At 40.1% G+C, this 18,038-nt stretch overlaps 2 protein-coding genes across 5 annotated transcripts in view; both read left to right on the top strand.

The window, feature by feature from the left end:
* Window positions 1-4,214: 4,214 nt before the first annotated feature.
* The window catches only part of LOC308659368 (7-dehydrocholesterol reductase-like), a gene marked incomplete at its 3' end in the record, with an annotated part of 41,366 nt that continues 27,542 nt past the window's right edge, over window positions 4,215-18,038 (top strand). Inside the window, exons 1-2 of one of the 3 annotated variants that reach the window (XM_081312910.1) lie at window positions 15,449-15,537; window positions 17,507-17,560. In XM_081312910.1, the coding sequence (XP_081169036.1) occupies window positions 17,514-17,560 (47 nt within the window). In that variant the 5' untranslated portion in view covers window positions 15,449-15,537; window positions 17,507-17,513. Of the gene's footprint in view, window positions 4,342-8,137; window positions 8,219-15,448; window positions 15,538-17,506; window positions 17,561-18,038 lie in introns of those variants that run through there. The other 2 variants (XM_081312911.1, XM_081312913.1) reach the window with 2 other exon arrangements.
* Window positions 4,253-18,038, top strand: part of LOC308659369 (7-dehydrocholesterol reductase-like) — a 117,284-nt gene continuing 103,498 nt past the window's right edge. The window contains exon 1 of one of the 2 annotated variants that reach the window (XM_081312914.1): window positions 4,253-4,341. The gene's annotated coding sequence lies outside the window, so the exon portion shown is untranslated. The remainder of the gene's footprint in view (window positions 4,342-18,038) is intronic. The other variant, XM_081312917.1, reaches the window with a different exon arrangement.

Here is an 18,038-nt window from a genome sequence, read left to right on the forward strand (position 1 = left end):
CACAATGTCTTGTGCTGTGCTCACTACCCTCTGTAATACTTTTCTGTCCGCGGCTGTCAGACCAGCATACCAAACCACAATACCATACGAGAGGACGCTCTCTATAGTAGACCGGTAAAAGAGGGTCATTAGCTGTTGTTCTACCCTGTTCTTTCGCAAGACCCTAAGAAAGTGAAGCCTCTGTTGGGCCTTTCTAGCCACCTGAGTTGTGTTAACTTTCCAGGTCAGATCTTCACAGAGGTAGACTCCCAGAAATTTAAAGGAGGAAACTCTCTCTACACAGTTCTCCCCGATGTAAAGAGGGGCAGGTTCCTGCTTTTTTCTCCGGAAGTCTAACACCATCTCTTTTGTCTTGCCGATGTTTAGGTGCAAGTTGTTGTTACTACACCATATGGATAGTTTTTGTACCTCCGCCCTATATGCTGTCTCATCCCCACCTGTAATAAGACCCACCACAGTTGTATCATCTGCGAACTTGATTATCACAGTGGATGGGTCAGATGATACACAATCATAAGTGTATAAAGAGTACAGGTAGGGGCTAAGCACACAGCCCTGTGGCGTGCCGGTTCAAAGCTTCAGGGGGGTGGACAAAGCAGAGCTGACCCTCACTGTTTGTAACCGATCCCTAAGAAAGTCTTGAATCCAATCGCAGATGGCGGGGGAGAATTTCAAGTCAGTCAGCTTCTTGATGAGAATGCTTAGCAAAATGGTGTTGAAAGCTGACCAATACAACCCTACCACCCCACCTCCATCCCAGGCTGTGAAAGGAACAGTAAATTGCTGATTTTATTGTTGTAAGTGTTTGCATGAGAAGAGTTTTATGGGGGATCTGTGAGTGAATTTATGGAAAATGCATGTGAAGGAGAGCAAGCTATTTTTTTTAGTAGTGAGATTTTTGTACAATTCCTTTTACCTTTTCTTTTCCCCTCCAGTCTCTTTCTCCCCCCTCCCCGCTGTGTTACTTTAAGAGAGAGAGAGAGAGAGAGAGGCAGAAGAAGGGGGAAAGGGCTGGTCGTTTATTTGGGTCAAAAATGTTGCAATCTTATTCTGCTCCAGCTTTTCCTCGCTTGAACTTATCCAAAGTTATTTCGCTGGTAGATTTACAGCAATTGCTGGGTACTCTTAATTGGGTTCACCCATATTTTTCCTTGCCTACACATTTACTTAGCCCCTTATTGGATTTATTGACCAAAGGAAAACAACCTGGAGATCTCATTGCAGTTCCCTCTGCAGCGCTTGCCACAGTTAACAATATCTTGAGCATTCAGTTTGTAGATCGTATTCCTTATAGAGACTGTCAGTTAACTCTTTTGGTGTTTCCTACTAGCGAGCTGCCTACGGGAGTATTAGCTGTAATAGAAGACAAAAAGGTATATTGTATTGAATGGCTTTCAGTACATCTCAAAATGTTTTGCCTTTTACCGAGGCAGTTGCTGAATTAATAACTTTAGGATGCACTCGAGCTTGCCGCAGAAATGGGACTGATTTGATTAATATTGTTCTTCTTATTCCGAAATCTGACTTTCAATTTTATTTTCAGAATAATCTATCTCTTCAGTGTGCTTTAACTGATTATGTGGGCTGTATTGCATATCATTTGCCTAAAGATCCTCGGCTTGCGTGTTTAATGACTTCTTTTCCTGTCCGCCCATTGCTTTTGTCTTCTCCGCTTTTGCAAGCTCCAACTGTTTTTTCAGATGGAGGGTGAATGAGAGGAGCGATTGCTTACAAGGATTCTCATGATGATACATGGAAGGTGTCCTACACTGCAATACAGTCGTCCCCGCAATGCTCAGAATTGTCTGCTGCTATTTTAGCTTTTCATACCTTTTCTCAGCATCCTTTTAATTTAATTTCTGACTCTCTTTATGTGTGTCAACTTATTTTTAATCTTCCAGGTGTTTACATTACACCCAGGATTGACTCCAATCTCATGGCTCTGTTTTTAACTTTGCATCAATTACTACAAGACCGAAAGCATTTATACTTTGTTTCTCATATACGCAGTCACTCGTCTCTTCCTGGACCTCTTTCTGAAGGCAACAGTCATGCTGATGCTGCTGTTTATGTTTTACCCAGTTTGTTTTCAGATCCTTTCTTCAGTCACTTTTTTTCATCAAAATGCCAGGGGGCTGGCACAAGCTTGCCATATTCCACTTGACCAAGCCAAGCAAATTGTTTCATCCTGTCCCCAATGTTTTGGGGCATCCCCCTTGGGGGACACGGAAGTTAATCCCCATGGTTTTGCCTCTAATCAACTATGGTAAATGGATGTTACCCATGTTCCCTCCTTTGCTCCCTGGAAGTATATTCATTTATCTATTGATACCTATTCAGGAGCACTTTGGGCCACACCTCAATGAGGGGAAACAGCTAATCATGTTATTTCACATCTTTTTTTCAGTCATTACAGCCTCTTTAAAAAGTGATAACAGCCCGGCCTATTCTTCATCAGCCTTTTTGCAATTTTGTACAACCTGGAATATTGTTCTTACTCATGGGCTACCCTACAATTCCACAGGTCAAGCCATCATGGAACGTGCTAATTGGTCCTTTAAGGACTGTTTTCACAAACAAAAAAGGAGGGATCTCGGGTACCCAATTTGTCGTGGATAACACAACAGGTTAAAAAAGTATTATTTACCTTAAATCAATTGAATGTCTCCATTCAAAATTCGACCGCTTATCAGGGACACTTTCAACAGAAAACCAGCTTGCTTCCCACTCTAGTATATTATCAGGAATTACCAGACAAAACATGGTTAGGGCCAGTCCCTCTGATTACTTGGGGAGGAGGATATGCTGCTGTGCTTGCTCCTACAGGACCCTTGTGGATTCCAGCATGTTGTGTCCGCCCAGCTAAGGATGTCGTGGCACCAGTCCCTGAATCCAGTTCCAGAAAACTTCACTGACTTGAGCAGATTTCTATAAAACTTTAACTATGAGACTATATCTAGTTGGGGGTTGACTGCCTATGATCCACCCCCTGATGCAATTGCTTTGCACACCCCGATAGTAGCAGTCCCTGAGAATATAACATGCGCAAAAATAGTTAATTGTACATCTTCAAGTAAAAAACCTCACTGTCTTTGTATTAGTTCACCTCTTTTAAATTGTACAGCTTTTGAGGAGACTTCCTTTAATTTTGCTCATGTTTGGCTCCTGCAAGGATGGTTTTTTACATGTGGTCAAGAAACTTTTAATTACATTCCTGCTAATATTAGTGAAGCACAGTGTTGTCTCAGCCAGTTGATTCCTGTTTTGCTTTCCAAACAGCAAATTCACTCAAACCGTTCTCGACGTGGAGTCATGCTAGATAGCACTTGTGACTCTGAAACAGCTTTACTTAATAAAGCAGAATACGTAGCATTGGCTATATCTATAGTGGGTGTGCCAGCGCTTGCTGCTCGCGCTCATCTTAACATTAATGCTGTTGCGTGTAATTTGGCAAAAAACAATGCTACTTCTATAGCTATTTCAGCAATCAATCATGAGCTGCAAGCTTTGCGAAAAGCTATTTTACAAAATTGCGCTGCTATTGATTATTTGCTTCTGCGCCAGCATTCGGGTTTTGAAAGTTTTGAAGGAATGAGTTGTTTTAACATTTCAGATGAATCACGAACCATCCAGCACCAGCTCAATATTTTACACAATTTGGCCTCTGATTTGAAAATAGATACTTTAGGACCTTGGTGTGAAAGCCTTTGGGCTTGGCTACCCACAGGTTTATTGGGAAATGTCCTACGTTATTTAGTCATTATTTGTGCTATTTTGATTGGTGGGTGCTGTTTTGTTTAGTGTCTTCCTTTTGCAACATATGTATCACAGCTTTTCGCCCTAAAACCCCTCCCACACTGCCACAGGGTCACGTATATGCCCTGTATAAGCAATTGCAAAGATGTTCCTCTCCTGAGTATGACCCTTTCATTAACTTTTTACAAAACCTTGGCTAACAAAAAAGAAAAGAGTGAGATGTAGAGATGGAGGTCAAGGATATGAAGGGACCGTGTGCAGAAAACTGCCTGCCTCAGTATCTTGTTTGCCACATGTCTATGAGCTCACTCCAATTAGCACCGCCAAGGACTGCCAGGAACCATCAAGATATGTGAGACTACCCTGGCTGGGATGTTCTTAAAGATTGACAAGGGAATACACCAATAAACAATGCTTTTGCTGTGTGCTCTGTCCTGCTTGTTAAAACTGTATAAAGATAATAAACTCTGCATAGGCAGACAGACATTTTGGACACCCTGCGATGACTGGTTTCTGAATCCCACACCTGTTGTTTCTGATGATTTGTGAGAATCTACTTCTGGCTGACTGGCTGTCTATACGCAAGTATGGGCCTTCTACCAAATGCTGGACTGTTGTTTATAGCTTATTAATAATGTGTTGTGAATTGTGCAAACTATAAGTTATGGCTGATCACTAGTAGTAATCTGTGGTTCTGTTTTTGAGGTCTGTTTTTTAATTGGCCCTCCTGAAAAAATGATCTGGCTCTATTCATTTGTATGTTGATTTCTCTGGATGGGTAGATCAGTCTCTTAAATACCTAATTTAATTTCATCAGTTGAACATCCTTGTCAGAACAAATACAAATGCAACAAAGATCTTTACAATAGACAATAATGTTTTGTTGTTAGACTGTATTCCCCTTCCTCATGCTGGGATGGGGAAAGACAGTTGTTTTCTTCTGAGGATGTGGCTTATTCAGTTCCCCCACAGATCTATTCTCTCTGTCCCTGTGACTGCTTCATCCCCTGCCACAGATGCCTGCAGCGGAGCCTTCCTTTCCATTAACCACCCTTCATCTTCAATAAATGCCAGTTGGTAGGGGCAGGGAAGTTACCTTTAGCCCTTAAAAAAGAATTGCTGTATATCAAACATGTTTAGCAATATATCCAGTTCAGCTCCTAGAAATGGGAGAATAAAGTGAAAGGATGAGTTGTTATTGTAAAGAGGGATTTCTTTAGGTACACCTAGGTTGCAGGAGGGAAGTCTTCGCTAGATCTTCTTCTACCAACCCACATATTATTTTGTGTGACCACAATGTTGCTATGGTGTTTGAGCATGTGCACTTGATTGTACCATACTTAACTTCTAGCTTGGGTGATGTCCAGGTTTTAGCAAAATAGTGAAGGACATGGCTTTCTAGCAAATATGAGATTTGTCATAACTTTTTTAAAAAAGAAAAAGCCACATAGATGGCCATTGTTCTATGCAGAACATCCTGCAGATGTTCCATGAGGGCAGGCCCTAAAAGTCCTGGCTGGTATCTTCCAAAAGAGGCAGAAAGATCTGATAGCAAGAGCAGGAAGAAAGCAAGGAAGAAAATAACAGGAAGATGAAGATATTGGCCATGGCCCTGTCTGGAGGTCAGGCATTTGCAATCATAACTCCAGGAATGTGTTGGGAGGATTAGTCAGACCTCCAAGAATAGTGTGGCTATCGGTTATCATCAAGCAGGGGGTTCTGCTCTCATGAGTAGGCCTGAGTGTACTTAAATAACTTCTGAGAATGTCCAGTTATGGCATGTTAATTGTGGAAGGCCTATCTGTGCAATGCCTATCTGCATGGTGCAGAAAGCAATCACATGCATAGGGGTACCAAAGGCTAGTATGAACACATAAGCTGGGCCAGTCTTGATCTGGTAAATGGCTAGACATGTGCATCAAATATTCTATGGAAGACTGTTGAATCAGAATCGCAGGATCCAATGTTTCAATAGCTATGTATAAATTTCCTGCCATCTTCCCATTCCGCAGTGCAAGAAAAATACAAGGAAACTGGCCAGTATAAAAACATTTGATAGCCTTCTTAAGGCAGCAGCTGCCAGATTCACACATCTAAGGAGAATCTCAGAGGAAAAGGATCAGGAAAGCCTCTAAGAACAGGACGAAGCACAAGAACAGGAATCCTCCTGGACTGATGGTGGAAAAAAGAAATAACAATACACTACCTGAATTCCACATCACCCAGGTTAAATCGCCCACATTGTGCTTAGAGTGACAATAGGCCCCATCTGTATAAATGCAACTACGTCAGGCATATATAGGTATAATAGGGTGATGAGATTAAAGCAAGGGTGAGCAACTTGTGGCCCCCAAGCTCCCTTTGTGCCGTGTTGCTTTCTGACTGTGCCTACTGAAAACCGAAAGCATAATTTCCTGCCTTTTGAAGTAGGAAATGGATGCAAACAGATGCCCCACATAGGCATACTATAGCTAAAAAGGATAAAACCTCTAAAACTCCTTCCAAGATCTTGGCACTTGTGTAATGTGAATCCCATCCACTTGTTGGCCTTTAACTTTTCTCTCCCAAGCTGTTACCGTAAGTGTGACTTTGGTGCCTTTGACCAGTTAAAATTGGCCTCTCCTTGGAACTGTGCTCAAGATGTCATGGCAAAGATGGATTAGGAGGAGAGATTTGAAAGAATTAAGAAAAGTGTCCTCAAAGAGGCATTCTTAGAGATAGTTCCAGAGGCTGCAAGGGGAAAAAAATTGAGCTCAAAATTTCTGTTGCTAAGTGAGACAATTATTAAATGTATTTTGCCCCTTTTTATGACCTTTCTTGCCATGGGTGTTAAGTAAATCACTGCAGTTGTTAAGTTACAAATATGGTTGATAAACGAATATGGCTTCCCCATTGACTTTGCTTGTCAAAAGTGATCACATGACTCTAGGACACTACAACCAACATAAATATGAGTCAGTTGCCAAGCAGCTTAATTTTGATCATGTGATCATGGAGATGCTGCAACAGTCATAAGTGTAAAAAACAGTCATGGTCACTTTTGTCAGTACCATTGTAACTTCAAACAGTCACTAAATGAATTTTGAATTACAGAATTACAATTTTGTTGTAAGTCGAGGACTACCTATATAACTTTAGGGGAGTCACATGATATTTACAGCATTTTGCATCTCTTGATTCTGTTCCTGCTAGTATGAAAATAGTACAGATAAAATACAGATATCCAAACCCTTTACTTTTTGTGAGCCCATCCCTGATGCTGTTTTCCCTGGATTTTATCATAGTTAAACAACCCACAACGTTTACTTGCTCAGTGGAAGAGAAAGAGAGTGCCATCATCTATTTACAGCTAATACAGTTATAGGCATAACATTTGCACTATTCCAGGATCACCTCCATGCCTGTGATCAAATGACATTTTCCCTCTTTAGCAACTGAGGTGACTTACTTCTGGCTTAGAAGTAGTGTAACTAAAGCCGTTATGAGGGTCATTTCCATCTGCATATTGCAGGAATTGCATGGAACGTGGGGTTTGGCCACATTCCCATTGTTGGGAATTTCAGACTTCTGGATACTGAGCCATGGTATTATGCCATGTTTTTATTTTAGCATTCATCACTGAATAAAATTGTGAGCAGAGGATGTCATTTTAAGAATAGCACTAGCACCTAGACCAGGGGTAGGCAACCTCGGTCAGCATATTGCCCCTGACAATCTGGATCTTGTTGTATTAGACCTATGACAAATAGGGTGTATTCACATATTATCAAATGATACTTATCAAATTAACTCTTTTTCTGGGTTCCAACAATAAGATAATTCATAAATTAATCAAATAAGTTGGATCTTCATAACATAAGAGTCCACAAAGCACCACCCAAGGCTAATACTAACTGAATTTAATATACCCAACTGTATCTACTAAGGTTTTAATCACATTAGCATCTTATTTTTATTACTGGCCATTCTCCCATTAGTACAGTATTTTAGTCATAGGTTCCTTCCGAACCTGTGAGTTGTACATTTCATCACAGTTAATAGCCATTGAGAAAACCCTTATCCTCCATGATTTGTCTCATTCCTTTAAAGCAGCAGTCCCCAACCTTTCTGGATTTGTTGAGTGGAGGGGGATGGTGAAGAGGGGATGGTGGCAAGCGCAGCTCCATTTGCGCAAGTGGTGGGGAGGGAATGAGCCAAAACAGCACAGCACAGCACTTGCCATGAGAAGGTCCTCATGAGCTGCAGGACAACTGGGGCGAGGCAAAGGCACCAGGATCAGCACTTGCAGCTCACCCAGAAGAGAAAGGAGGAGGAGGGGACGGAGACAGGAGAGGCTATAAAAGGAGACAGTTTGGGTGGGAGAGGGAGAAGAAAAAAAAGACGCAGCCTTGGGAAGAGAACTCAGCTGGAAAAGCCTCCAGAGACAGAAAAGACAAGCCACTGAGGGAACTATCTTAAAAAGGTACATTCCCATTTAAGAATTAGCTACTCGCTAGAAAGGAAAGTCAAGTAGCCAGTAGCCAACACTTAAAAGAAAATGTACCAAGTACTGGCTGCTGGCTAAGACAGCCTCCCCAAATGGCTCCATTTATAAGTAAACAAATGCTACAGGCAAAATCCATTCAGGACAAAAATACTTCAAAATCCCAGGGACTTCCAGTTTGCCACAGCCGTCACGACCTCCTGGGAGATGAGCTTTGTCTCCTCCGTCCAGTTTCGCATTGCTGGGGGGCCTTATTGATGAAACCTTATTGATGAAAGCCATAAATATGTTTTTATGTCTTAAAATAGAATATACTTAAATGGATAAGATGTGTACTTTGAATATAAGATGCTGTTATGAGTTGAGACAAAGAAAATTTTGGTTATGTAAAACTCAGAAGCTAAAATATTAACTGCTGCTTTAATGGAATATTGATTTGTGCATAAGGATTATGTAAAGATGATCAGATATATATAAGTTAAAACTTTATTCATGGGAAGTAATAAATATATCTTTTTGTAATAGTAAGGGAAAAATATTAGTTTTAAATATGAGATAGTAGATGTAAAGAGGAAGTATTAAATGTGGAAATAAAAGAAATTTTGGTTATTAAATTTAAGAATTTAAGATACTTGAGAATTATTAGAAAACAAGAATATTATATTGCATTACTAACTTGTTGATGTAAATGGTAAGAACATATAGATAAGAGGTGTATCTGGAACATTAAACTTTGGGAGGAATTGTGATAAAGGAGTTGGGCTTTTAAAATTTGGAAATAATAATTATTAAATGTTAAATTTAAATATTAATGGAAAATTAAAAACGAAAAAAACTTTTTAGGTCATTGATTGTTTAAAAGATTGAAAGTTAAAGCAACTAAGATATATATAAACTAAAAATTACTGATAAATGTTAGAAAGTTATTTTCCATTTGATTGATAGAACAAGAATTGTATTAGATTAAATATGAGACAGTAGATATTAAGGGAGAAAGAGAGGGAATGGTGATTGTAACAATTTGAGTTTTGTACTAATGATATCTATGTGTAATAGAATTATTGTACTCAGCCGCCACATTGCTTTTCAAACATTTAAATGTAATATTAGAAAATCAATAAAAATTTATTTTAAAAAATACTTCAAAATCCTTTGTGGCAAAACTTACAGCTAACAATTGCAGAGTAATAAAATTAGAACCAGTAACCTCTCACCCCAAAATCCAACCCAGGACATAAGCCATCAGCCACAATAGAAATTGCCAAACATTCCTTAAGAACACAAAATCCACATTGCCCAAATCCCAGAACTTCAAAGTCACAAAATGTAAGAATCCTTCCACTCTCCCAGTTCAGCTGACTCAGAACCAAACTCCTGAAACGGCACTTTGCTTCTACCAATAAACATCTCTCTTTTTTTTTAAAATAAATCTTTATTTACATTTTGTGTTAAAAACACACCATACACTGACAAAGACAAAAAAAAACCATTTACAATATACAAAAAACGAAGAAATCAAAAAATTGAAAACCATTTCAAAAATTTCACATTATATCTACTTCTAAACTAACAATTATATTCCACTCATTAAGTCTCTTATAACCATCCAACTCCAAAGCTTATTCATTAACAAAGACTATATCACTTCATTTTTGACCAACCTCCAAGCCACCCTCATTTCTTTAATCTTTTATCCATCCAAATATACCATTTATTCCATGATAGAAATGCTGGTGTCTCTTCTTTACCCTTCAACTTCTTAGTCAATGTGTCTGCTTCTGCACAATCAAGTATTCTCCTAATTATAACTTCATCCGGCGGGGTATGATTTGCCTTCCAAAATTGAGCATACCCCATCCTTGCTGCCGTTAAGATATGTAAAACCAAATACCATATTTCCTTCTTAATATTTCCAGGCCTGGAGCCAAGCAGATACGTCTCTGGTTTAAGATCAACTAAACACCCTGTGATTTCCTCTATCCATTTTTGGATCCTCATCCAATATCTAACCACTTCCGGACATGTCCACCATAAGTGATAGTATGTGCCAATCCCTTTACCACACTTCCAACAATCGGCCGACAATCCGGGGAACATTTTGGAAAGTCTAGCCGGAGGGAGAAGCCATCTATAAAGCATTTTGAATATGTTCTCCTTATATGATGTGGAAACCACCAGCCTCATATTAGTCCACCAAATCTCTTCCCATTTCTCAAGTGGAAGTGCATAACCAAAATTCTTCCCCCAGGCAATCATCGCATCTTTTACCACCTCCTCCCCTACTACCCTAGTTAGCAGCAATTTATAACACTTAGATATCATCCCTTTCTCCGGACCCAGCAGAATCTTATCTAATTCCTGCAGATTCAGATAAATACCCCTTCCTTCCTTCCTTATACTTCTTATACCTTGACTGGATCTGCAGGTAGGCCCACCACTCCAATTAAAACCCTTGCTGAGCCAGATCTTGTCGTGTTTTGAGTTCTCCCCTGCTATCTAAAAGTTCTTTGTAAGTTGGTCTTCTTCCCTTCTTGAGTAGGGTCGGATGGGTCAAGGCTTCCAAAGTTGATAACCAACACGGAATTTGTGCATAGTACTTAGCCCTTGTCTTATCCCAATTCCGAATCAGTATAGCCCTTATGTAGTGGCGAGTAAACTGTTTGCTTGGAGGAGTACCTTCCCGCCAAAGAGCTGCATGCCATCCCTGCAGCAAATCAAATCCTTCCAAACTCAACAATCGATTATTCCTTAAACTTATCCATTCCTTGCCCCAAAGTAAGAGGGCAGCCTGATAGTAAAGTTCCCAGTTCGGTAGGCCAAGGCCCCCTCTTTCCTTAATTTCTTGCATCATTTTTCCCCCCAATCCTGGGCCATTTCCCCTGCCATACGAATTTAGAAACTACCCCTCTAACTCTTTTAAAAATTTCAGCGAAAGTTTAACTGGTGCTGTCTGAAAAAGAAAATTCCATTTCGGCAAAACATAAGATTTCACCGTGGCTACCCTTCCTAATAATGACAACTGTATCCTACCCCATTTTCCCAGGTCCATTTTTGTTTGTATCAGTAATTTAGAATAATTATCCTCCCTAATACTTGAACATCTTCCTGTCAACCAGATTCCTAAATATTTCACCTTCTTCACGATTTTAAACCCTGTAGTGTCCTCTAACATCTGTTTACTTCTATTTGAAAGATTTTTCGTCAATATATTTGTCTTATCTTTATTTACTTGTAGACCAGCCACGTTTCCAAATTCCTCAATCCTTTTTAGTAATTCCGTGCTGGATTCCAGAGGATTTTCCAAAACGAAGACCATATCATCTGCAAACGCCTGCAGTTTATAAATTTGGTCTCTTATCTGAAGCCCAGTAATCTCCTCATCTTTCCTTATTATTCTCAATAGGGCTCCTAAGGTTAGGATAAATAAAAGTGGGGAGAGTGGACAACCCTTCCTAGTGCCCTTACAGATATCAAATTTGTCAGTTAAATTCCCATTTATCAACAATTTCGTTTCCTGCTTAGTATAGATTGCTTTAATCATATTACAGAATTTAGCCCCAAATTCCATATGTTCCAACTGACACATCAGGAAATCCCAATTAACCCTATCAAATGCTTTTAGAGCATCGATAAATATTAAAGCTAATTGTTTATCTGGTCGGCTTTCATAATACTCCAGAACATTTAATATAATTCTGAGATTATCTTTTATTTGTCTAGTGGGAAGGAACCCATTCTGGTCTGTATGTATGAATTGGTTTAAGTAAATTTTTAATCTATCTGCAATTATTGTTGCAAATATTTTATAGTCTGAATTAAGAAGGGATATTGGCCTATAATTTTTAATATGCTTCGAAGGGAAGTCATCCTTAGGAATCAAACTAATATTTGCCTCCAACCAAGATTGCGGGACTATAGCCTCATCCAAAATTTCATTAAATAGATCTTTCATATGTTTTCCCAACACTTCCACTAATACCTTATACAATTCTGCAGGAATTCCGTCAGTGCCTGGGATTTTTTGACATTTCTGTTGTCTGACCGCTTTTTCAATTTCTGCTATTGTTATCTCCTGATCTAAGGCCTCTTTCTCATTAGGAAATAACTTAGGAAGGTCTGACTCTGTCAGGTATTGTTTAATCCTCTCCTCAGGAACCTTTTCTTCCTGATATAATTCTGTAAAAAACTCAATTGCTATCTTTTCTATCCCTTCTTTATCCTCTATCAGTGTCCCCCTCTTATCCTCTAACTGTTCAATTCTTCTACTTTCCTTCTCTTTCCTTATTCTATAGCTAAGCCATCTCCCTGGTTTATTGGCATATTCAAAATAGTTCTGCCTCGCCACCCTAATTTGACGTGCTATTTTCTCTTGGTCCACAAGGTTGAGTTTATGCCTCCAAAAATCCACCTGCTCCTTCCCGTACACTTTCTGTGGGTTTACCTGGAGAGCCTTCTCTGCCTTAGTAAGTTGCTCAACAATTTCCCTCCTACTTTCCTCCTCCTTCCTACGTTTAACTGCCATCTGTTTTATTATCAAGCCTCTCAAATAAGCTTTAGCCATATCCCAAACTATTCGTAGGGGCATCCCTTCCGTCCTATTTTCTAAAAAAACCCACTCATCTCTTGTTTAATTTTTTGTACAAAAACCGTATCCTTCAGGGTCTCCAGGCTCATCATCCATCTACTCCTCACTCTACTCCCCCTTATCAATGTAATAGCCACCGGGTTGTGGTCCACCCATTCGTTTGTCAAAATCATGGCATCTTTTGCATAAGGTATCAGCCCATCCGACAACCATACCATATCCAACCTAGACCATGAGTTATGCCTGGGGGAGTAGTAGGTATAACGTTGAGAGGCTGGGTTAATCACACGCCATATATTCCTAAGGCCAAATTCTTCACACATATCCCTAAATACTTTGGGTAAGACCCTCCTATCTTTCCCTTTTTTTCTTCTTAAAATCAACCCTCCCTGTTTTGTAATCCTTAGCTCTATCTACCACTGCATTAAAGTCCCCCAAGAGACACATCTGCTCATACTCCAAATCTAATATTTTCCGATATATTTTCTGGAAAAAGTCTCCCTGATTATTATTAGGTGCATATATGCCTACCAGTAACACTTTGCTTCCCACCATTTCTATCTCCAGCATCAGGCTTCTCCCCTCCGGGTCCACCCATAATTCTTTAGGACACAAGTACTCCTTAACATACATTGCTACACCTTTCTTTTTCTCCTCAGCAGATGCTACAAATAATTTCCCTAGTTTAGTTTAATTTGGCTTTTCTTAATATGAGTTTCCTAAAGGCATAATACATCAGCTCCACGTTTCCTTAATCTGGTTAAGATATTTTTTCTCTTAACAGGAGCATTGAGACCATTAACATTGAGTGTCAAAAAATTCACCCCTTGACACATCCTTACTTACGTGGGGCCTTAGATTTGGTAGTCTGTCTAGTTACCCTCTTATATTCTTCTCCCTTTCCCTCTCCACCCCCTCCCCCCTCCCCCCTCCGCTCCCCCGAGATTCCTCTCCTCCCTCTGACTTCTACTTTCCACTTCTCCATCACTCTCCTGATCACTAGTCCCACAAAAAAATTTATAGAAATCTTGTGCGTTGCGTAGACTCTCAATCTTTATCTTTCGGTCTTCCCACATCACCAGGAGCCCCTCTGGAAGCAGCCATTTATATGTCACACCTTTTTTCCTCAATTGCGAAGTAACAAATTGATAGCGTTGACGTTGCTCTCGGACCCTTCTTGGCAGTTGCTTAAGAATTGTAACCGGATGGCCTTTATACTAAATTGGTTGATCTCTAGCTCTATGGAGCACTTCATCTTTAAGCGCCTTTTTGGTAAACCTAACATGCACTTCCCTAGGGAGGCTGTATCGCCTGGCATAATTGGTATAAACTCGAAAAGCCTCATCAATATCGCACCGAACCTCTTTTTTCTCTTTCCCCACCAGGTCTGCAATCATTTCTCCTACCACTTCTTCCAGCTGTTCGTCTCTGTCTTCCGTAACATTTTGGAAGCGCAAAAAAAAAAAGGCCGCTTTCTCCATCTCCAGGTACACCATATCATCTTCCAGCTTCTTGGATGCTTGCGTGCACCTGTGCTCCCATTTCTCCATCTGCTTCTCCATATTCTCAGAGTCCTTTTCTACTGTTTTAATTTGCTCTTCATGCGTATCCAGAGTCACCTGGACTGCACCCAATTTTCCTTCATCTCCTCTCTCATGTCCCCCAACTCAGCCTTCAAGCTGTCAAAATTCCTCTCCATTATGTCCTGAATATTTTGTAACATCGTATAAATCCCTTGAATTGTAGCAGATTTTTCTGTCGCTGGTAGGTTCTCCATCAACTTCCTAACCCCTGGTGGCGTCGTAACTGGAGATGCCGCTGCTGTCAAGGTAGGGGCCTTCCTTAAGGTTTTAGTTGACATTGTCGTTAAAGACATTTCAGTTTGTCCCAGGAGGTTTCTCCACACTACTGTACACCACAGGTTGACTCCTTCCCAGAAACTTTATCACAAACCCCGTACTTCCTTCTAATAATTTCACTTCCGCTCTTTAGGTAGAAAAAAAAAAGAAAGAAGGAGTCACATCAATATCCGTCAGTTTCTATAAGTCCGCAAAGCAATACACCAACTTTTTCAGGGAAGAGAAAGTTTCCACCAATCATGTCATATTCGTAGACAAGTCCATTTAAGCCTCTAATCAGCATTCATGGCAGCAAAAGACAAAAGGGGTAACAAAAAAAAGAAAAAAGAAAAAAAAGAAAAGAAAAAAAGGAAAGAAAAATATTTGTTGCCAAAACCACCTCCAATAACTGGCTGCCACTCCTTTCACTTCTGCTTAGCACCCCACCGGCGTGCTCGCTCAGAAAGTCTTTAAACTCACTTCCACTCTTTCTCACTTCCCTGCTTTTTCTCAAACTGCCGAGTCATTGGCTTCGGGGCTGCCAAACTGTGGCCCTCTTTCAAGCCTCCGGATCCTCGGGGTGCTTTCCTTTTTCCAGCGAGGTGATTGCATCACACCTCGCCTCCAAAGATGCCCCCTCCGCTTCTCCCAGCCTCTCCAGGGCTGGAAACGGCAGAATATCGCCACAGGAGGCCTGAAACACAACAAGAGGCTCGGCCGTCTATCGCCTCTCCTCCCAAGGCAGCGCCATCTTGGATTCCAGCTTCACCAATAAACATCTCTCGAGCAGCCGGCTTCCTCTCGTCTATTTCAAATGGCGGGACTTCATTTTTTTCTTTTTTCTTAAAGATATACCCTCCCAACTGGAGAAACTGGTATGTTTATCTTGCAACCTTATGAAACTTTATGAAAAAGGTCTTTCATTGCTGAGTCTATCTAGTTAAATCCTGACATCTCATCTCATCTCCTCCAGGCTTGAATGATACTTATAATATAAATAACTTCAGCCTATTTCATCTGTTAGAGACCTGCATGAAGCTTTAATTACTCAATTGGACAAGCAGCTTTAAAGAACTTAAAAGACAAGGAGGTGCTCCTTTTTTAGGAGGCAAAATATTTCACAAAGTTGAAGCAACTCCACATAACTTTATATGGAATGGCTAGAATCATAGCTTCTTGTTATAATTCTGTTCACGTAGCCCAGAATTTGTAAGTTTGACTCTTTTAGTGGATTTAATATATTTCAAATATGGTAAGTTATGATTTAAAACAAGTCTCCTCCCATTTACTTGGTTTCATAGTATATGCTTGTGACAGGTTTTCTTTTTGTTCTGACAAGGAAAATTCTTCTGATAAGGCCGAAGATAGCATTGGCAAATTCAGGAAACTATCGAGAAATGAGGTGGTTCACTCCTTGGAATAGATCACAGTAACCTCTCTTATATTTGCTTCTGCCCAAATTAATCTGAAAATTTGGGTTACCCTTGATGTTTGCCCCTGCAAGTCTGCATTAAAAGATCTTTCAGAAGACATTGCGATTTTAAAAATATTTATGATATTAGCATCCCTTCTGCATATACTTACTAAGTGATAGCAGATGTATAATAATATGATGGCTTTAGAAGACACTGTAGATTCTAATCATCTTAACTTGCATAGAATAATGTAAACAAATTATGTTTACAATGCAAGCTCCAATCATTAGATAAAACTGAGAACTGATTGTGCTTGTGGCACATAGAAGCTTATGTTCAGTGGCTTCTGGTTCTGTGCAGTTAGTGCAACAGGCGATGTATCATGGGGCTCTGCACCCTACAGCTGATTTCTCTCTGTTTGGGGGCCCTAAATGGGCCAAAAGCCACCCTAGAGAGGTGGCAAAGAAGGAGGGAAGCCCCGACGATCATGGGGAGATGGCAGTCTATCCGGACATCCAGGGAAAGCTCTCCAGAAACCAGCAGAAGAAAGGCTAGTGTCATTCGTGGATCTAGCCCAAGCTAAGTGCAGCGGAAGCCATAAAGCACTAGAAGAAGCATCAGCTGGAAAGCAGGACTGATCCTGGCACTTCCACTGAGCCCCAAATAAGCGCTGATCAGCTGAAATGCGGCACTGATCCTGGCGCTTCTGCTGAGCCCCAAATAAGCGCTGATCAGCTGAAATGCGGCACTGATCCTGGCGCTTCTGCTGAGCCCCAAAGAAGCGCTGATCAGCTGGAAAGCAGTGCTGATCCTGGTACTTCAGCTGAGCTCTGACAGCCCCGAAGAAGCACTGATCAGCTGGCGTCCGGCGCTGATCCTGGCACTTCTGCTGAGCCCTGACAGCCCTGCAGTTCCAGCTGTCTCTGACTCAGACTCGTGCGTTGCTGCCACCAGTTCAGCTCATTGCCCTCCCCTGCTGCCACTTCTTTAGGATGGTTGCGTACCACCTGCCAGGTGCCAATGTACCACACGTTGAAAAGCCCTGTGTTAGGTGGTCGTTATCAAGTTATTTTTTTCTTTCATTTAGTGAGCTTATAAAACGTAATGAAATTAAAGTAATGGTGCAAAGAGTTGACTGATTGCCCAGAAAGCGATGTAAAATGGTATTATTAAGTGAACAAGGCTCCAGTTATAAAGAAATTAGAAGAAAAATTGGTAGAAACTTAACCAAAGTTTCTACTGTACACTTTTCCCAAAAGGTTTTCACAATTTTGGCTACTACTGTAAACAGAAATAAAAAATATTTCTTGCACATGGTAAAAAGAAAAAAGAAATTTGATTGCAATCCAAAATCAGTTTATATTCTTGAAATAAAAAGGATCCAATTTTAAGTAAGGAAATATATAACTTAATATCTTTATTTTAATAGGCCTATTATGCACTGGAATGGTTGTTACAGCTCTAGAGTAATTTTTCTGAACAAGTAAGTAATTAGAAATACTGTTGTAAGCTGTCCAGAGTCATTTGGTTGAAATGGACAACTATAAAAATCAATCAATCAAATAAATAAACACAAGTTGATTTATAAAACAAGATGATAATAATAATAATAATAATAATAATAATAATAATAATAATAATAATAATAATAATAATAATAATAATAATAATAATAATTTATTTATATACCACCCTTCTCCCGAAGGACTCAGGGCGGTGAACAGGGCAAACATATAAAAACACAAAGATACAAAAGTTAAAAAGAATTAAACACAATGCCCAGCTAAAACAATAGATATATTAAAAACAACAGTAAAATCCCAACCCATCCCCCATCAGGCCAGGCCGGCTTGTTCGAATAAGTGAGTCTTCAGATCGCGTCGGAAGGAGCGAAGGTCGGGCGCCATCCGGAGCTCGACCGGCAAACGATTCCATAAATCCGGGGTGCCCACAGAGAAGGA

This window comes from Vipera berus (assembly GCF_964194415.1).
Source record: "Vipera berus genome assembly, chromosome: 1".
Classification (NCBI taxonomy): Eukaryota; Metazoa; Chordata; class Lepidosauria; order Squamata; family Viperidae; genus Vipera; species Vipera berus.